The sequence below is a fragment of the Acomys minous genome (assembly GCF_964271855.1).
Source record: "Acomys minous genome assembly, chromosome: 3".
NCBI lineage: Eukaryota > Metazoa > Chordata > Mammalia > Rodentia > Muridae > Acomys > Acomys minous.
In genome coordinates, this window is record NC_140485.1 from 37396846 (window position 1) to 37419417 (window position 22572).

General features: G+C 36.2%; 1 protein-coding gene across 3 annotated transcripts in view; it reads left to right on the forward strand.

The window, feature by feature from the left end:
- ANO3 (anoctamin 3) overlaps positions 1-22572 on the forward strand; it is a 236171-nt gene that overhangs the window by 205638 nt on the left and 7961 nt on the right. For all 3 annotated transcript variants that reach the window (XM_084775285.1, XM_084775286.1, XM_084775287.1), the window contains 7 exons: positions 8821-8857; positions 11263-11374; positions 12156-12213; positions 16627-16724; positions 18627-18760; positions 19887-20039; positions 20421-20568. In XM_084775285.1, coding sequence (XP_084631411.1) covers positions 8821-8857; positions 11263-11374; positions 12156-12213; positions 16627-16724; positions 18627-18760; positions 19887-20039; positions 20421-20568 — 740 coding nt within the window. The remainder of the gene's footprint in view (positions 1-8820; positions 8858-11262; positions 11375-12155; positions 12214-16626; positions 16725-18626; positions 18761-19886; positions 20040-20420; positions 20569-22572) is intronic.

Sequence of the window (22572 nt, forward strand, 5' to 3'; positions counted from 1 at the left end):
TAGGTTTAGCTTTAGTTTCACTATTTAGAACATACTAGGGACAATGAAATTTGCTTTTTAAATAAATGAGGTATTGTTTGTATTAGAGAACCACACAAGTAAATTCAATCTTCCAGTAAGAGAATTTGTTGGAAAGATTAAAGAAAATCTACCTCAGAATGAAGCCCAATTAGAACACCCCCATTTTCTCTGGATCAAATTAATTCTCTCTCTGCCTCTGTCTTTGTCTTTGTTCTGTCTCCGTCTGTCTGTCTGTCTGTCTGTCTGTCTGTCTCTGTGTGTGTGTATGTGTGAGAAAGAGAGAGAGAGAGAGAGAGAGAGAGAGAGAGAGAGAGAGAGGGAGGGAGGGAGGGAGGGAGGGAGGGAGGGAGAGGGAGGGGGAGAGAGGGAGACCATGGCACTTTTTTTGTGTGACATATGGTAGAAGCAAGTTAAATCCTTCTTAGTATGTGTTGCTGACATGGGCATGGCAGTGTCAAAGATTGCAGTGACTTATATCCATTAGAATGGTGAAGCCTCCCCCTGCTATGCTCATTGAAATAGAAAAGCATTATCTTCTGGTCCAAGAACAAATGTTGATAATTTGTACAAAAATTTTTTCTACCAACAAGCTTTCTCCCTAAAGATGTTTAGAGCCAGCAGACTACTCTCCTACATAGATTGCTCCTGCTGAAGTCAGCTAAACCTGCCTCCTGTTCAACTGTATTTAATAAACATGCTGAGCTTCTGTGGTGCTGTAGCTTGTCTATGTGAGAGCCCAATCCAATTGACTGTAGCCTGTCTTCCCATGGACTGTATGTTTTCATTTTCTTCATTCGCTTTCCACCCAGTGAGGTCAGTCTTTGAAGGATGTAGGAAGTTATCGTCTTTGGCTCTCTGTGATCATTCTGTCAAGTTACTATGTGATAATTTCTAAAAGAAACATATTTTTGTTTCAAAAATCACATGTATGTGTTGACTCATAATTGAAATGTCTCTGTATGATATATACATGATGCCTGGACTGCTCTTAAAAGCTGCTGTCAATCAAACCAATTTTCTCTTAACACATAAGACACTAATGATCAATTAAAGATAGTATCTGTTCTTTAATTTTTCTATCAACCTCATAAGGCAGATGCTATGTCCAGTATATTAACAGAGAAACTGGGATTCACACAACTTAAACACATTGATATGTATATGTATATTCAAGGCCAGTGAGGGAGAGATAATATACATTATATTATATTAATTATATTATATTACATATATAATGTATGTTCTTTCTCACCTATCATTCTTTCTCACACACAGTGTTAATCCAAGTATATTTTTATCATGAGATAATTTTTATAAATAGCTTAGAAATACACAAATGATTGTATTATGTCAGAGAATATGCATTGTGTTCAAATGTCCTTGACACTGATATGATATATTTTACAAGGAGGGCCTAGGATAATTTGTTCTTTAAATTTGAAATGGTCAGAAAAGACTAAGAGAAAAATTAATAGCCACTCTGAGAAAAAGTAAATTTTTATTCCAGAACTAAAGGTACCACTTTTAAAATAAATTCTGCTATTCCATTTTAGTTTAACCTATGATAAGAAAATGTTATTTATATATACTATCCCCAAGCAGGCCATAAATCATTTCTGTTCCTTGATCATATAGGATCAATAAACACTGAAAAAACCCACATTCTATATAGTTTGCAATTCTACAAATTAGTATAGAATTTAATCAAAGAAATAACAATGAGCATTTAAAATATGTCTGCTAATGATGAAAACAAAATTAAGGTAAAGTGTGTTTTCAAGTACATGGTCACTAAGTTCTGGTATAAATCTAAACACTATCTAGTTCATCCTCTGAAAGCAAAACTGTGGATGATTTTCCCTGTGTCAACACTGTCTGATATTAACAATGTAAATTTTCTATACTATCAGCAATAACCTCATAGTCCACTTAAAACTAGTAAAAAAACCTTTTACCTTAAATTTCGTTACTGTAGTTTAAGGAAATCATCAATGATGCAATCCAAGCTTGCAGAAAAGATATAACTATCATGGTATTTTTTTAGCATAGGAAAAATCAAAAGAAATTAAAGCCCATAAGGGAGTATTAATTCATTTTATGTTGCTATAGAAAGGTATAACCTATATAAACACTATTTTGATATTAAAATATACAATATAGTTATTTAGGGATGATATAAAACTTTACATAATTCTATTATTTTAGAGTCCATTCACCAATATGTTCTAAACCACATTATCTTCAGCTAAGTTTCTTACAAAAGGTTCCTTTTTTTTTTTTCACTTCTAATAAATCAAACTTCAACTAAGTTCCCACTGATGCACCGGACTCTGGTTTCACTGCTCTAGATGTTATCACTAATCCCTTAAACTAGGCTTTTCTCCACTGCCTGTCTCTAACCGTTGGCTAGACTCACAACTGACTCTCAGACCTGCAATTTTCGCCTCTCTCATAAACTTCAGATGTATGGACTGGGCAGATAGCTTGTGGGTAAAGCTGTTGTTGTACACATGTGACCTGCATTAGGATGCCCAGAACCCATATAAATCTGCACTTGGCAGTATGCATCTGTAGTTGTAGAGCGCTCCATAGGGAGATGTGAGGTGGAGAAAGGCTCCCAGGAAGGTCATGGGCTGGGTAGCCTGCCATTCACTGCAAACATCCGGAGACAGAATCTCAAAGTGGAAGCTGAACTCAGGCATGGACTTCCATGTGCAGGCCTGCAGCTTCAAATACACACATATGCAGGACATTACACACATGTATATGCATGCATGTGCACTAGCATACACACACACACACACACACACACACACACACACACACACACACACGGAAAAAAAGTAAAATAGTCAAAGCCAATGAGATTGCTTATCAGTAAATGCACATTCCTTGAAGCCTTTGGACTTGAATTCTATCCTTGAGACCCTCTGGGTAAAAGGAGGGAACTGGCTCCTTCCAGATCTTCTCTAATTTTTGTACCCATGCATATATCTACCAACACACACACACACACACACACACACACACACACACACACAGGTGTAAAAAATATTTTAAAAAAAGAAAAGTGGTTCAAATACAGCATTTTTATCACTAAGTGTCTGCTGTTTGGTAATATATATATATATATATATATATATATATATATATATATATATATATATATATATATATATAAAACAAAAAGCAAAGACTGAAGCCAATAAAATGAATCTCTACCTACAAAGACCTCAGACAGTAAGCTAAGGATGGTGCTAATTTAGCCATCAAATCCCTCTTCTGACAGCCTCACAATCTCATTAGTGACTCGGCACAAGTCTTCTCTTAATAGCCCAAATCAAACAACTCAAGTTCTTAGGAGAACTCAGGCTGAGCCAGATTTCCATTTTCATGTATATTTGTTTTGGAGGCATTTTTGCATTGATGTCTGGGTATTGTTAAACTGCAAGTTCCTCTTCCTCCTTAGAACTAACCATGGAGATAATTTGTAAATGGGCTTAGCATAAGCAACATGAATGTACAGCCAACTCCACCAATGTGAAAAGAATGTTATATTCTCCAGAGATATCAGTGTAAGTTAGTAATGCTCTTCAGAAATTACAGATTTGCTTCCTATCTAAAATGTTAAAGCACTTCACTAATTATTAAACACTCTTCCCAATTCACCTGAATATACAGGATTAATTGAAGAGCTTCATACAATAAGGACATAATAAAATATCAATATTATATAACCAAGGTATTCATCTTACTATCCAGCTACCTCTCACTATGCTATTTTCAGGCCAAACTCTATGTACAGCTAAAAATGTGCTTTTGAAGGACTGAGCCTAAGTAAAGCTATTCTATTACTCTAATGTGCTTTCCAGCTCTAATCTGAATCCATTAAGTTATTAAATGTAAGCATGGAAAAATAATTTAAATCAGCCAAGCATTTTTCTTTATATCAGTCATACATTATGTTCTCTAGGAAATATAAGGTATCACAAATCATATGCTGTTATTCTATGTTCTTTTTTCTCTTTTATCCTATTTCTGATTACTTGTTGTAACTCCTGCTTCTGAGTCTCTATTATGCAGGCTTTGCTCAGCATTCCCCTGTCATTTTCTTAGTTCAGCATTAGGCATCTGACAGCTTAGTCTTCCTGTGTCTGCCTCAGTCCTTCTCAAACTCACCACACAGAAGTTGATAGGATCTGTGTAAGCTGTACATTTGGAATATTTTCATTTGTACTTGAGATTGTGTAATGGTTTTCATGCCCTCTGATGGAAATTGTAGACTTGCCTGCTTGGCACAGGAGCTACTGCTTTATTTCAGCCAGTTTTTTCTTTTCCTTTTCTTTTTCTCCATCTCTCCCTCCCTGCCTCCTTCCTTCCCTCTGGCAGTCCTTACCTGTGGTCTACACTCCAGCATGAAGAACCACTTTCTCTAGTCCTGCACCTTGCTAACTCACATCCTTAGTGTCTTGGTTCACAGATCTTTCTCTGTCTGAAATGGTTTTTTTTTTCTCACCTTTTGTCTCCTTGGAGAATATCACTTCATCATTGAAAATAACAGTTAAGGATCATTTCCTCCATAACGCTTTTTCTCAGTCCCATAGGCAGAATATAATTCTTTCTTTGTTTTAATTCTTGTCATGAGGTTCTTGGACACATTGCTTATTCCCATCCATAGTAATCACTAGAGGAACTAAACAATCTCTTTGTAAACACTGCTCTGTTGCTTGTCTTAACTTTTCTCCCACTGTTCAAATGTGGAGTTCACCAGATGAAAATCTAGCCTCCCTTCCCTTTTCTTGTTTGTTTTATGCTTGAATCTAGGGCCCCAGGTCTTTGTTTTATGCTGGCATAATAGTTCAAATACATCTGTTGAGCAAATTTGAAGGATTTTACTTTCCAAAATGTTTTAGTATTCTGCCTATTATGTGACCAAATTAATTTTTTGTTACTATAATTGTATTATTAGTGTCTTTCAAGTTTGCAGCATGTATTTTAATTTAAATTAAACCAAATGTTGTACTTGCCCCCATAATACACAATTCGAAAGAAGTATATCATGATACTTCTAAATAAATTTTCAATTGAGGAGAAAAAGCATGTTCTACTGTAATCAAAATTTGAGCATAATTGAGCATTCTACAAACCAAAAGAGTAATTTTAAAAGTGTGTCCCATTCAAACTATGCAAATTGCTTGAAGTATCTTCTTTGTGGGGTGAGAAAAAACTGTATTAAAAACAAAATATTCAAAAATTCTTTTGATTCTGATCCAGTCATTCCATAGAATAGCATTAGAAAATAATTTGTGAAATCTAAACTAGTACTGGTGCACAGCCAAGATGAGAAGCTTCATCTTCAAGTAATAATTTGCAAATAATTCAAGCTTAATTAAAACTTCAATTTCTTGTTTTAGCATTCATTTGCCAAACATACAGCTAAAAATCTGGAAGGGCAGAATTTGAATACACAGAGTTGCTTCCTAGTTCAACCCTTTTCTGGTATTGCACTATTCATTTTGCTGTAGGTACCACAGCTACTATCACATATAGAAAGGTTCCTAAAGGTATTTTAGTGAGATAAAAGTGTGAAAGAGTTCCAAATATATATATATATATATTCTTGCTGTTTGATAGTTGATTCTTAACTAATTTTATCACATTATAGTAAAATAACAGCTGCTTGGCATGGTAAATATAGGGTAATTCTTCAACAAAAACAAAAACAAAAAATGAAAGAAAGAGAAGAAAGAAGAAAAATCAGAGCAGATGAACTCCTGTGTTTGAAGATTCCAGGAGTAAGTCACGCAAACCTTAACTGCAAAACCAGTCAAAGTATGACCTCCTTGGAATCCTTCTGGGATTCTAAATGTGTTTACTATACAGAGAATATAATCCAAGGGCCAGGGAGCGGCTCTAATATAAACCATTCACATCAGTTCTGTAGGACTTCTATATGTAGAGACCAGAACATCCATTTCTATGCTTACTTCAAAGGCTCAACCACTGCAACGGAAAATACCAAGAACTACCTTTGCCTAAACGCCTGGGTACGTTGTCATTAATTATGCCGAATGGGTTAGTATAGAACGGGGTGGGTCAAAGATTTGGCCCCTTCTTAACTAGGGAAGAAATTCATACCAAATGACTCATTTAGTAATAGGCTTGACTTTCTAAAAAACAATGTGCTTGTTTACTTTGTTCATGTCTGTGTCCATGTTCATGGTCTCTGGTGAAATCCAGCAGGTGTAACTACTAGACAAGCAATTTCTTAGACTCTGCACATCTCAGCCGAAGCTGGGCAGTCATGCTGTGACTCAGAGACAACACACACAAAAACAAATGCAAAACTCCTTGAGAAGTCCTTCTGGTATTTGCTGCTCTTCTCTTCTCTCAGGCTATTTTTATATAACACACCATCACAGCGTTAGTAAAAAGCCGTTGTCTTATAAGTTCAGAATTAATTCCTAAATAATTACCAGGGCTTGCCACCATGGCACACACCTATAATCCCAGCACTCAGGGAGGCAGAGGCAGGGGGGATTTCTGTGAGTTTGAGGCTTGCCTGGCCTACAAAGCAAGTCCAGAACAGCCAAGGCTATACTTGGAAACCCTGTATCAAACAAACAAACAAAAAACAAAAACAAAAACAAAAACAACCTGCCCAAATAAACAACAACAACAACAACAACAAAAAACAACAAAACTAACTGACTAAATAAATAAGTAAATAAATATTGCCAGGGTCAAGCATGCCCTAGAAGCCTGTTTCCCTCTGGGATTCTCTGGTTTATCAGTTACTAACGTGCTCTGCTACCTTGCTTCTGAAGGAAGTGTCATGTTCATCAAGAGGCTTTCCTACCGTAAAGTAATATAATTTCTTTTACCCATCTTTTTGAGACAGGGTTTTTTTTTTTGTATAGCCCTGCTATTCTATAACTCTCTGTGCAGACCAAATTGGCTTCAAACTCATAGAGACCTGCCTGCCTCTGCTTCCTGAGTGCTGATATTAAATGTGTGGTGCCACCACCGTCTGTCTTTATCTCTTGACTCAGGCGCAGGCCATTTGTGCCTACCCACTGGCAATCAAGATCCATGAAAATATAGACTATACCTTCATAGTTATCTATTATTTGATTTTTCCAAATGCTAATAATATTAGAAATTACTAATGAATATTTAATATAATAACAGTATATGAGCAAGAGTATGCACGCAATATACTGTATGTAATAGTAGGTAATTTTAGAATCTCTCCAATATGGTATCATGTGTATTACATAGGGGTTAGAATCAGGATGCTTGTCTATGATCCTACTTGTTTTTCCTCCCCGAGTTATACAGCCATTTCATTTCACATATTCAAATTCACACACAGACAACCTGCTCTCTCAGCACAGTTGCTACCGGGTATCATACATTTGAATGTGTTTATGTTATGGATTCATCATGACTTTAGAGTTCCATTGAACAAGTTGTTTTGTGAACTGTTTGTTTGTTCGTGGAGTAGCATATGGACGGCACCAATGAGCTGTGTCATTTGGGTCTAGACTATTCAAGTTCCTAATTTCTTTGGATAAGTTTCTTACTGCAATTTGTAACATTCCTCTAAATGTTATTGTCATCGCTTAGGGCATCCGGCTAAAGATGTTTCACCACAGACTTGTAGATGGGTTCTATGTGCCAAGTACTAAGACAGTGAATAGATGGTGGAAAGTCCTCATAAGAGAGCATTCTTACAGTAATTCTTCCTTAGTCTTTTCTTCTATCAGGCCACATGACTGATATTCTCAGCCTTAGCTCCTTGTTCTGTAAAATGGGGCTACAATACTTACTTGACACAATTGTTTTTCTGTAATTACTATGTGGAAAGTGCTGGCTCAGGTGAAATAGTGTAAACGGCAACTCGTATGCAGGCTTGGCTTTCAGTCCCCATGAGGGCATTCAGCTCAGTGCTTAACACACAGTGGCTGCTCGCATGCTTTTTGTCGGCTGATAAAGTCCATCTCATTAAAATCCTTGGAGAACCTGCTATTGCCATCTGACTTTATAACTGGGACATGGAAAAGAGCAGGGTACAATGTGAAGAACAGGCTCACAAAATCAAAGTACTCTTGTTTCAATATTGGAAAGTATTAATATGTGTATAGAAGTAAAGTAAAAATCAAAATAAATCCAAACAGAAACATGCATTAGGTAGAAACAAGTATTCACTTAATGTCATCTGTCTCAAGATAGTCTTGATTTTAAAAAGGTGTAGATTTGGATCATGCCTAAGAAGAAATAGCAATCATTCTACTGAAAGACCATCAGTGAATATGAACAATTTGTTAAATGGCTATTGTTTGGTTTTGTTCTAGTCTATTTTGTGTGTATACGCATGTGGCTGGGTGTGTGCATATCATGTATGTATGGATACATGATCATTCTACAAGAGGACATCAAATACCCCAAGGCTGGAGTTGCAGACAGCCTTGAATCTCATCTCAGCCACTAACTAGCTGAATGAATTTTGTTAATTTATGTCTCAGTTTATGGAGTAGATATTCAATGAAATTAAAAGTGGCAACAAATAGTTGTTTTGCGGATAGTAAGGTATCTTTATGTATACATACACATGTGTTTTTAACTCATTATATTTCAGTCATTCTGTGTGTATATAAACACTACATGCTGTGTTAATAAATACTTCTACTTTGCTTAAAATGTATACACCGTGTAGACACATTTTAGGGACTTATTGTAAAAGTGTGAATTCTAGAACCACACAAAAAGATTATTTATCTGCATATTCTTTTGCAGGCTTATGAAAAAATTGCATATCTCCTTACTAACTTAGGTAAGTTCATTTTCCTTATTTTAGTTTTAGTAAGTAAATAACTCTATGCATATTAGTCTCTAGACATTTTGTGTATTTTACCATTTTTCTGTCTTCAGCTACGCAAGTATTTACAAATAACCAAACACAAAAAGACAAAGCATGCCATCTGAAACTATCCATCTAGAAGCTGGGGAACTTACTCATCATTACTTAGACACTTTTTTCTCAGACTTCTCAGGTCATTCCCCCTCCACTCATAGGTGTATGACGTGTGTTGAAAGTAGAGGTCAAAATCATGTTTTGGCCTCTGTGTGTAGGTCAGAGGAATCCTTAGAGGAGCTAATTTGATTCTCTCCTTCCATCAGATAGAGTGTCAGCTCTGCAGTGAGAACTTGTGGGTTACAATCTTTGTTCTACAACTTATCCTAGTGAGCTATAATGTACTGATCAATGGCCATGCCTATTGACTTCATATATTCATTGCTTAAAATGAGGATAATATTCTCTCTCTCTCTCTCTCTCTCTCTCTCTCTCTCTCTCTCTCTCTCTCTCTCTCTCTCTCTCTCTCTCTCTCTCTCTCCTCCCTCCCTCCCTCCTTCCTTCCTTCTCTCCCTCTCCCTCTCCCTCTCTCTCTCTCTCTCTCTCTCTCTCTCTCTCTCTCTCTCTCTCTCTCTCCCTCCCTCTCTCTCTCTCCATGGTCCCATACAGAAGTCAGAAGATTGCTTTTGGAGTCTTTTGTTGTTTCACTTCCACAATGTAGGTTCCAGGAATTGAACTCAGGCATCAGGTTTGGCAGCAAATACAACAAAACAAAATAAAACCAAAGATTGTAGGACACCTGTGTGTAGGTTATCTAATGATTGCAGCCCTATAGGATGGAACAGATCCCATCCTTTTCTTGAAATATCCCAACTGTTAGATTTTTAGATAGGGCTTCAGATTTCAAATTTTCCCCTCAAAGTCATTTTTACCTCTTTTGCCCCTCTTCTTGTTTGCTGACTCAGAAAAATAGCTATGGCTTCCAAAATATACATGTCCATATAATTTCTCCACTAGGGTGCTCCAAGTCATATTCTTACTGACTCTGTTTTCCTAATGTACTTTCTGATTTTTCTAGCCTTCTGTGATCTGATATGCATGCCTCAGCACCTTTGGGGATTGGGGGAATTGCCCTTCTTCAACCAGTGGCTTCATGCTCAGATGCTGATTTTAGCCTCTGCTGAAGAGTTAGCTGTTTGATAACAATTCTTTTTCAGTTTCTAGGAAGCCGACTTCTCCCATATGCTAGCTTCTCCTTTTTCCTTGCCTCACTTGTTTTGATACTTCAATATGAATCTCTATTTACATACTTAGTTTTAGGGTATTGAGTAAAGGTCAATCTGAATATGTATATTGCAAATAAATTTTTTAAAGAAGATAAGATACAAAAAAGAATGTGGAAAATTTTCTTGACATCTGTCCAGCCTAAGGTTCATTTCTCAAACACTTATATAATCGGAGATTTGTTTGCCCCAACTTCCCGATCAAAATGAACAAAAGCTATATTCCAAGATTCTGTCTTTTGGATAACTACAATTAAAATGGAAATACTAAAAAGTATTTTTGTTTGCTTGTTATGTTTTGTATTGTTTTGGGGGCAGAAAAGAGTCTCCTTATGTAGTACTGCCTTCCTGAAACTTACTATGTAGATCAGTTTTGTCTTCAACTCACAAATATCACCTTCCTTGCAAGCTGTGTTCTGGGATTAGCAGGATATGCCACAGTTGTCTCTTTTCTGGTGCTTTTTTAGTGTAGTTTTTGAACTTGAAATTTTTGAATAATAGGTTCCATTTCATTGTTGTATATCAAATGCACCAAACACCACAAATTACACATTAAGTGCCAACCATCTGCTTTGTTGTTCTTTCTGAGTATAATTGGTTCAGCTGGATAATAAAGTATTATCAAAAGCTTTCTTACAGATTGTCTCAAAGCTCTGTTTCTCATACCTATGTTAATTTCTTTAAAGCTATTTTATCTCTAGTACAGATGAAATTGGAAAAAAAAAAAGTGACCATGGCAGGGGGGGGTTATAATTAATAGGGAAAATGAAATTAGCTTTTTGTCCTAAATACCATTAATGTAAAAGGTTTTGCTTAGTAACTTTATTTTTTACATGTAACCCAGAGATGGCATGGTTTCTATGTACTTATAGTTCTTAATTAATAGTCATGGTTAATATTGATATTTCTTTATATAATTCTATCTGGCCTTGTGTTTGTGTATTTTTTTTTAACATTTTGGCTAAGCTAATGTATGTTTCACATTAGAAGTTAGATTCTACTTATCTCCTTTTCACTGCAAGACTGAAAGGTCTTTTAAAGGGAGAGCACTGATGGCTTTTTGTTCATCGCATGCATGTCGGTAATCTGTGCTTCCTTTAGAATATCCTCGGACAGAATCAGAATGGGAAAACAGCTTTGCCTTGAAGATGTTCCTTTTCCAGTTTGTCAATCTGAACAGTTCTATCTTCTACATTGCATTCTTTTTGGGAAGGTGAGTTAACTTTAATCATGCTGCTGTTGCCAGGGGGGAAAAACCAAAACATATATAACACTCTACTGCCAATTATGTAACAGAAGTAATGAATCCTTGGCCTCTGCCTTAGAATATTATACAATCAGATTGTATATGTGTTCTTACTCAGGCAACCTGAGACAGCTACTACCATTTGTATCTTGTACACACACACACACACACACACACACACACACACACACACACACACACAGAGAGAGAGAGAGAGAGAGAGAGAAATACATGTGTAACTTGTCATTTATCACTCATTATTATTTTGTTTAGAAGAAAAGAATTTTAATGTATCTTTGAGTTATAATTTTTTGGTGTGGAAACCAGGATTTTAATAACTGGTTCGTCTTTTGATCCTGAATTTGAGGGAAAATGTATAAAATTAACAGGCCCAGTTTGCTATATATAGTCAACCCTCCATTTGAAGTGACGGCAACACTCAGAAGCTAGAAACATCTTGATGATATTCATTAACTTGGCCCACACAGCATTAAAATTCTACACGGAACAAAGTACTAAATGTCATCAGGTTGATATATCTTCACTTTCTCTACTCATTGGTACCGAGTTCATGCCTCATTTTCTCCTTTTAAAGTCAGTTACTTTGATGTTGTTTAAGCATAGCAAATCAACTGTATGGGACAAACTGCACCGGGGAACGGTTTTGTCTACCTACACAAGGACTCCGTGTGATTTGTCAGCAGGTGAACTTCACTTAATTGCTAATGAATTCAAACCCTTTTTACAGGTTCGTCGGCCACCCAGGAAAATACAATAAACTTTTTGAGCGGTGGAGACTGGAGGAAGTGAGTAACGCCATGAGGGTGGGTGTGTGGATGGGTATGGATACAGGCCAGTGACTGTGGGAGGTGATGGGCTGGGAAGGGAAGATGTCCAAGAGTGTTAGCGGCAGATTTTGGAAGAGAAGTGATTTTTGTGTTTAAAATGGAAGCAGCCACATGTGTTTTTAACAATGATGATACTTTTTCAGTTAAACACCAACATTCTGGCCTCTTCCTGTAATGCTTTTTAAATCATGTTTTCTTGTTTGCTTTGCTTTCTATTTACAAGCCACACTAACATAGTTCCTATAACTGTACTCATTTTGTAAAAGTATTACCACCTCATGAATGAGTTTCCAAATATAAAAATGTTAAGTTTTCTTTGATGAAATGATAATTCAGTCTAAAAAAAAAATCTAAGATGAAATAGTCATATATAAACCTGTGTGCACATGTGCTGAAAGCTCATATTTCTTTATTAATTTACAACACATATAACCCAGGGAAACAAGATGAAGGAGTAGGATTTCTGCATGTTAAGCCTTCACTGAAGCTGAGAATTTGTCCTTTCAAAACACAGCACTCGCTAGAGTGAGGAGTCTCTTGGTCAGACATTTGCCAACAGAAGCCTGGCAGGTCTATGTAGTGAAAGGACAGCTGCTTTTGGTTTGGGTTTCTTTAATGGAAAGTGAGTTGATGTCCTCTTTATATCTGTGCTTGTGTTATATTTTCTTCTGTGAGCTCTTCCTGTTCACTTTCATATAATTAGAATCTCATATATCATATTCTCTCAATTTCTTTCTCCTTAAAATTTTCCTTAATAGCTCTTCTTACAAAAATATTTAGCCTTTATCTAATGAAAATTATAGGATGTTTGTTTGTTGTTGCTTGTTTTGTTGTTGTTGTTAGTTGGATTTCAGAAAGAATCTTGTGTAGCTCACAATGTCTTTGAACTTTTTATGTAACAGAGGAAATCCTTGAACTCTTGATCCCTTGTCTCTACCTCCCAAGGGTGAGGCTTATATGTGCACCATTCTGCCTAGCTTAAATAACACTGATTTCAGTATACTGATTTTAGTATTGACATTATGCTCCACATATTCTTATTAGTTCTAGGAACATAAAGTAACTCATTTTTATTATTAATCTTATTTTATAATGTGTTGATATTTGCCAATCCGAAACTTACTTTTATGTAAAGAATGATCAAGTATTATTTACCAAATAGAAGCTACATATTTAATAGCAAAGACATAGTCTGTATTTGTTGAAGCCTATATCCTATAATTGTGTCTCCTGATGAGAACTTTGTTCTTTCTCTCAACCAAAGTGATTTTAAGGATTCCATTGCAAAAAATCCAATAAATATATGGTGCCTTTAATATGAGATTGAAAAATAGAAGAGATTTTTAAAAGATTATGAAAGAAGAGTGGAAGGGAGAAGTAGCTCCAGTCTCCATAAAAGGCTCCTTAAAATCACAAGGAGACTTAATTACGTCTTTTCAGCATGTTCCAGAAATGTTCTCTGTGCATGCATGAAGCCTAAAACTCCCTCAGAATATATGTATGCTTTCCAATGGGAAGTTTAGACTCAAATGTTATTTACCCTTGCAATTTGTTCTTTGCCCTTAATTCTTCATTCATAACTATCCAGTTCTCCATGCTAAATTGGCAATACTAAAACTTTGGTTGCCAAGTTATTTATAGTTGAGTTAATTTACAAAAAAAAAAATTTAAAAAGCAAGTATTAACACAGGCTCAACAGTAGGCCTCTGGTGGAGTCTGCCATCGACACACTAAAGGAAATTCTTCACAAATTCTTGCTGATGCTCATCATTGTTCTGGCTCTATGGCAAGATTTGTAGTATTCTGCGGCCAAAGACAGACAAAGGCAGAGTGTCATGATACATCACTATAACCCCAGCACTTGAGAAGCTGAACAATTAAGTAGGCAAGCTAAAGGCAAACTCTGAGTGTATAATGAACTGCAAACCTACATGGGCTGTTACAAAGTAAGACACTGGGTGAGAACGGGGAAGGGGGGCATTGAGACCTTTTATAACCCTGGTAATTCTAGAATTGCCTGGAAGTCTCAAGTTTTTCAGTTTTCTTTGTTCTGTTTGTCTGTATGTCTGTCTTGTTTTTGTCGTTATACGTGGTAAAGAATCATACCCATATTCAGCAAGAGCCTGGTCACATTGGTCATACTTAGTTAGTAATTTAAGAATTACTTCTTTCAGGAGGACTATACTAGGTAAACTAGGAAGATTAAAGTGGAGACAGTGTTTATGCCATATAGATGCACTTTAATTCCCTTTTATATTTTATAGTATTAAAATGTATAATAATATTTATTATTATATTAATTTTATTGACAGGTGTACAAAAGGAGAAGTTTTATAGTGTGTCTAATGTCACAATGGGGAATAAAATTATGATTCAAATAAAAGCAGCATAGCTTTCAAAGCCTTGCTCTGAACAGTGTTTCCCAGCCACCATAGGGATGAAATGTGAGCATAACCATGGAAATGCATTTTGCTGAGATGACTATCTAATTAATGTCTCAGACAAATGAGTTGTCTTTAGAGTAAAAATCCCAAAGTAGGTAAGGTAAAGGATCATGGAGTCTGACAGTCTTGTCTGTTCCCTAGCTTCCTCAAAGTAAGTATGATGACTAAAGACATTCAGCTCCCTAGTTCTCACCAAGCAAGAAAACATGTGAAAACACCGAACTTTGGTTTGCTCACAAATGCCTAGGTCTTTTCCACATTCATCCATGCCCATTATTTATATATTATAAGTATGAGATTTTTACCAAAATGACTTTAGGGTGTTTAAGAGCTGACTGGCTTTAGTTCAAGGCCATTACTATGTGAATTGAAAAAAACTAACCAATACCACCTGGCTTTGTTATTCTCTCTAGGAAAGATAAAGACATTTGTAAATTACAAATCCTACAAGGCTTAATTTTAACAAACTCATTGTTGACCTGACTTTTCACTTTGGCCTGCTCTTTACAGGAGTAATTCAATCATGTATCTCTCATTGTTTTCTCTCTCCGCTCCCTTATGCTACTGTATGTATCCCAAGCCTACACTCCAAGGCAAATGACATATTTGGTAAACAGAATTTATCCCTAGCATAATGCATTTTGGAAAGAAGACCAGAGTGTTCCATCGTTAGGTTCTGAGCAAGTTGATTTGCCTCTAAGTTTCACTGCGAAGCTGAAGAGGAATGTTGTTAAACTAGGATTGTCCCCTGTATCTTTGTGATTCAGTGTCACACATTCTACTGAACACATTCGTGGTATAAATGAGGAAGGATTCGGGGGGTCATATGTACATACTAGATGGAGGAGGTGCACTGAGATAATAGAGTCTGGACCCTGTTATGCAGTGAACATGGCCTTGGGCACACCTACTCTCTGGCTCCAATTGTTAAGCTACTGGGCTGGAACAGGAAAAGCAGCTTCTTTTATGTCTTAATTATTTATTTCTTTTGAAGTCCTACTAGTACCAATTTGACAGAAATAGAAACTATGAATCAAAGCCATAGAAACAAGCACCCTTATGAGCAGGACATGATCCCATTTCTAAAGATCAAGACCCACATTTTCCACTTGAATTGCTTTTATAGTGCAGTTTCCAGCTGCACAGAGTTGTTGCAATTTTCAATTAAGTCATAGTGTGTGTGTGTGTGTGTGTGTGTGTGTGTGTGTGTTTCATGCTGACTTGTTGGAAATCTAAACAACAGCAAAAAAAAAAAAAGCACAAAGAAGAAATTTTTCATATAAACCCATACAAGGAGACATGCATGTTCCAATGATCTTTAAAAATTCTCAGTGTTAGAAAAAACTGTCCAGAAGAGAATAAATGTGAAGAACATGAAAGATATGCATTGCAATATGAATATGCTGATTGAGGTTGTTTTATAGTCCTAGAGGAGAGGGGGAAATGAAATTAGTAACTGCAGTTTACTTAATTGCAAGGCACTATTGTTATTTATTTATTTATTTTTTTAGCTTTGACCCATATGGGTAGGAAGATATGGGAACTTATTAAAATGACTGTATTCAGAAAATCTGAAATTATTTGAAAATACTAAGTTTCCTAGAAACCAAATTCATAAACACTGTGTCAGAATCACTTTTCTAATGGCTTGCTATTTGTGGATATAGAACATTTGTTAGCATTCATTATATGCGGCTATAATTGACAGTGGGAGACAGCAAGTCCTCACTAAGCAAACCCAAATTCCACCAGCATTACTCAGAACTTCTCTCAATGTCATTGTACCTGTCTTCATTTTTTTTACATGAGAAAATGTGACCCAGATGTAAATTTTACTTTGTAATTAAAAGTTAAAGATATTTGAACTAGCGTGGGGTGGGGGGCAAGAGAAAGCAGGATCCTTATGGCTCTCACTGTTCTATTTTAGTGTCATCCTAGTGGCTGTCTGATAGACCTCTGCCTCCAGATGGGAGTCATCATGTTTTTAAAGCAAATATGGAACAACTTCATGGAGCTGGGATATCCGTGAGCATGCTGTCTTTAGATGTGTCTTATAGATAGTTACACTTTAGGTTCCTGATTGCTGAGATGATTGGTCAGCTCCCATTCTGATCCTTACTAAATGTGTGACTGCCTGCAAATTCAGACTTTCTCAACCTCAGTTTTTCACATCTTTATGAAAAGATAAATGGTGAGATCAACTTGAGGAACAGCTGTCAGATTAAAAGAATGACTGTATGTGGAATACTGGTTCAGCTTGTTAGCTATTTTTAAAGCAAGAGAGTCGCAAAAAACATAAAGAAATGACCCAATATAATTTAAAAGATTAATTTTAAATAACAAAGCATCTTTGAGAAGCATATATTATATGCATGTATCTGCATGTATGTTTGTATATCTAGGTTATATAAAGACTCAAGGAAACCTCTTCTAAATGCAGCCTGCATGAAGAATGAAAGGGTGCAGTTTCCCTCATGTACTTGCTATGTCCCTTCTGCTTTGCTTACCACTTTTAAATACAAGCGATGGGAAATATTGTTATGAACACAGTTGGGGAAAGTAGATGTGAAGATTGTGGCGCAGGACTGGATCTTCCATGAGCACTTCATAAACTCCAACAGAGTGGAATTGTATAGTCATTGTACAAGAGAAAATGGTTCTTAGCATCATCATCATCATCATCATCATCATCATCATCATCATCGTGTGTGATACTGTATTCCTTGGGCATGTCAGATACTCACATTAACAATGGCTTTGCTCAGCTGGTAAACCTGGGTTATGCATTTCAAATACTGAGGGGAAAAAATAGCAAGAGATATCCCATGTGTGTTTTTCAAATACATAGGCAAAGCCTTGTAGGTGAAAACTTAGCAGGAATGAACAGATCATCAAAGCAGTGGTTTTCAAGTTTTAAACCACAATTCTCCATTCAATTACAATCTTAAATTTTAAATAAGCAGAGCTGTATCAGTTATAACCTGCCTCCCTTTTCACGTCTTAATGAGACTCCAAGGTTGATCTCTATGGGTTGTTGACTGGAGCTCTTCTTCTAACAGATTGTGAGTCTCCAATTGCTTAGAATTGAGCCTGGGGTTCTGTTCACTGAGTTGTGAAAAATTATGTAACCTCAAAGTATCTTGGTTTTGCCTTCTTACATAACTCATTCAACAAGCTCCCCAGTGTGTGTACCAGCTGATCTATAGGCTTTATAATATCATTCCCAGATAATGCCTCATGTAAGTATCTCCTCTGCCTGACAATTATTCTTAAGTACTGTAGCAGAATGCAGTCATAAGTGTAAGTGTTCAAACTTCGCATGCTTATAGCTTAAAGAAGTGAAGTTATTTGACTAAAACTGACATGCAATGCATGGGAAAATGGAGACCAGAACCTAGTACTCTTGAAACTCTATGTAGTCATGCTATTTCATGCAGAACATAATTTTACTTGTGTCCACATGAACAACCCTTCATACTATGGAGTATAAGCAGTGGCAGGAACAGGCCTAGTGACAAAAGGCAACATAGAAGTTTTTTTACAGATGGAGGTAGAAGAAATGAATTTAGCTTAATCAGTGTCAAGGACTGGCTCAGTTTAGGGCAGTGAATTCGTGATAAATATCTAGATGTTTGGAAAGCTTTAGTTCTAGAATGTTTAGTTCTAGAAATTTCTAGAATTATAGCATGTTGTAACTTTTGCTAAGTCTTTTAAATTTAATTTTGTAATTTAAAAGTTTAAAATTTTGTAAACTTCAGACTTTATTTTCACTTATTCAAAAGTTAAAACTATTGGCTATCTTCAATTCCAGGAACACTTGATATAACTAATGATTATGTAAAATCTGTTGTTTTTTAGTAAAATGTACATTTTTCCACAGATGCTTCAGTAACAGGTGACATGTCCTTGGTCTGCTCTCTGATGCAGGTTAATCCAAAACTGGTGGTCACGACATAAAATCAAGCGGGGAATCCAGGATGCTTCCATACCACAGTGGGAAAATGACTGGAATCTTCAGCCCATGAACATTCATGGGCTGATGGATGAGTACTTAGAAATGGGTAAGGGGAATGTTTTCTGCAGGACCATTTGGCCTTGTTGATATTGATTTTTCTAGTTTACACAAGCTTTGATTCAAGAGGAAAACAACAATAACGACTCTGCTCTTTTCATCCATGAGCATCTGAAACACAAGTGAACTTTTATCCTAACAAAGACAAGGGTTCAAGGCACCATGAGCTTTCACATGTTACATTCAAGAAGCTATGACATTTAGTCAAATTAAAGTTGCTTTCACAATGTAGCCTCTAGCTTGTGAGAAATTTTATTTTGTAATCGATACTGATCTTGACCTTGATGAATAACACATGCTGGCCTTGAACTCACAACCCACCTGCCTTAGTATTTCCAATGCTAGGATTACAGGCATGCACCACCACAACAAGATCCTGAGCAAATATTTTTATGTAAAGTAAAAAAGCTGCATTGATTCTTTATAAATAAAAATGTGATCCACCATAAAGAAAATCAAGGTTATTTTTACTTTTTTTATTATTCCTTGTTACATACAATGTGTTTTTGGCCATAATCACGCTTCCTCCTCCCCAAATTCCTCCATATCCATCCTCTGCACACTCTCATACCCAGTCTGAGCCCTAGTTTCTACAGAAATGTCATTAATTTATATTAAGAAAATATGGACTCCCAGTTTAGCTGTTGACTTTGTTGCTTTCTGATGCCCAGTATCTTCATCTATGAAAAGAGAAGATGAAGACAGGATAGTGTACTTAGAGGTCTTTGGATCCGGAAGAGCCAATCATTTTCCTTAAGAAAATGCTCTTCTTGGACTGTCTTTTTGTTAGTTCTCCTCCTCCCCGCTTTTTTTCCTTCTTTTATGTTTAACTCTTCCTTTCTCTCTTATATTATAAGGGGGTTGGGGTGGGGAGTAGATGTTAAATATACCCATATCTGAGATGGATTACAGCTTTTTAAAAACCATTTTCTAGCTAGCTAATATTTAACAAGTTTACTTATCGCACAGGGACAAACGTTTTTTTTTAACTATATAAATGAGTAAAGTGACTGAAATAATTCTAGGTAATTCATCCAATGCACCTAATTGGCACGATGAGGCACATAGTAAATTTTACTGTGTATATCTATAACTCCTTAATTACTGTCTTACAGTTTTGCAATTTGGTTTTACCACCATCTTTGTTGCTGCCTTTCCTCTGGCCCCTCTTTTGGCTTTGTTAAACAATATCATAGAAATTAGATTGGATGCATACAAATTTGTGACCCAGTGGAGGCGGCCTCTGCCAGCCCGAGCAACTGACATAGGTAAGACTCAATTTCCCCTTTTTTAGGAATAGTATATGCAGCATGTCTAACATATGTAGTATAAGATACTGTAGTAAAAGGGTAAAGAGAGACGACTCATCTTTTAAGAGCAATGGCTACTGCTCCTGAAGACCAGAGTTCAATCCTCATCATGAATCCTGGGTGGTTTACAAGGCCATCTGATGCTCTTTTCTGCTCCTGCAGTCACCCAAGTGCATGAGCACACAGACAATAAGTAATACAATATAACCTTTAAAAAAAAGTGAATTGTGTACAGAAATGAGGCCCAAAATAAACAGAATATTCTTTTCAAGCAAGAGTGAACCAAGTACTTTGATCTTGTTCACATTTACTCATTAGCTTTAATCTTTCTCCTACCAGGTATCTGGCTTGGAATTCTTGAGGGGATTGGCATACTGGCTGTGATCACCAATGCATTTGTAATTGCTATTACGTCTGACTACATCCCACGTTTTGTCTATGAATATAAATATGGCCCCTGTGCAAATCATGTGAAGCAGAATGAAAAGTAAGGTTTAAATTTACATTTTTTTTCTGATCTATTTTATAGTTGCAATTAAAAGAAGAACTGGGAAGTTTTGCTCTGTAACCATTAAAAAGTAGGGTTTCGTGTATTGTATTTATAATGTGTTTATCAGAGAAAAGCAAGTGTGGCTAGAAACAGAAAGTGCCTTTTCCAGCAACTAATTTTAGAGTCTGTTTTTAGTTGAAAATGTATCAAAATGTGAAGGACATTCTAATGCTTCCAGAAAGGGTCAATTCTAGAGCTGAATATATTCTCTAAACTCCTGAAGTGACACAGTGCAGCATCTTTGCTGTGTTGATGGGAAAGTGAAGCCAATAGCAAAGGAAACAAAGGTAGTAAAAAGTGACAAACAGAGCCTGCAATGCCTGTAATCTTCTTGTCTGGACATTTTTCCTTTTTATTATATTTCTTTTTTGACATATACATTTATATTATTACACATAAATAAAATAAACTACATACAGCAAGAAGAACCATGAAACAATCAGGAGTTATATAAATGATACACTCATAGTGATTTGGTTATTTGTATTTGACAACCTTGAAGGAAACATCTTTCCTATCTTGGTGAGTTTAAAATTCTGAATGTAAGTCAATATCTGTCATATCTCATCTCTATCAACTTAAAACATCGATCTAGACCTAAAATCATCTTAACCCCTAAATAACTCAGCTTAATTGTAAGACTAAACTATCTGTTCTTGAACGCTACAGAGACTTGAGAAGGAATAAAACTTAATACCTCAGTAAACTGGAAGTGCAGGTTAGCAGCTTCAAAATAAAAAAAAAATTACAGAGACACTTGGCTGCATGAACAGTCACCCAAAACTCCCTATAATGTTGGAGTACCATCTTCAGCCTATAGTGCTAGGCGTCTGACTGATGCAGAATTTCCTCACGTTATGTGGCTCGTATGTGTTTTTCATCTAAAGCTGAGATACACACTTCAAAGCAAGGCAACATCTCAACCTCTGTAATATTTACCCTTTTTGTTTGATTTGTTTTTCTTTGCTATTGATATTTCAATTCAAATAATTCTTCCTAGCCAGGATGGGACTGTTTTGCCCCCTTAATAGGCTTAGCTGCATGTGTGGTCTCTAACCAGTTAATAGAGTGACAGTTATCACAAGCCATACATTCTGATAACAATAATTATCTTTAGACTTTGCCTGCTATCCCCTGGGAGACAAAATAACTACATATAGACAGCCATATTAGGCACTATTTGTTATTTCAGACTTTTCCTTTGGCTAGGTATTGGGGGGCCATGCATGGGAGAACTGACTATAGAGAGCTGGGGCCACCTTCTAAAAGCTTTGTATGTGGGTATCAGCCTTAGAAGCATAATCTGTTTTGTTTTAAAGCAGAAGAGGAAGAAAAAGATGTCTTCTCAGGAGCAACAATAGACATAGAGAGAGGTCATGAGCCTCAGCAGATGGAGCTTTGCTTTAGCATGACATTGACCCTTAATTAACTACTGGTGAACTGATATTTCCCTAGAACACTGGGAAAACCCTTGAACACAACTGTCTCTTCTTTTTTAAGTAGTGTTAAAAGAAGCGTTGTACTATTGATTTTTTAAACTGGTCTTGGAGTCCTTAAGAGACTTAAAGGGTCTGGGAAATTGTTCCCTCTAGTGAATTCAGTGTGCAAAGCTAGGTCCAGCTTACTTGAGCTGTGTTTTCTATTTGCAAATCTCTTTTGCACCCAAATATTTTTTTAAAGTCTTTGCTTAAAAAATAAACAAAACAAAGCAACAACCACAACAAAAAAGAGATTTTAAAGGGATTCAGAGTTAGACATCTTAAATTTGAGTTCTAACTTTGTCACCTGCTAAGATGTCCGTCACATGCATAACTTGTTTGATTCATAACAGTAAATGTTCATAAATTGTGTGGTTAGGAAATGGTGTCGGTGATTACACACAATGTAAGTAATAAGGTGGGTACAGTATCGATAGTGAAAAATGAAAATACTGCATTTTTA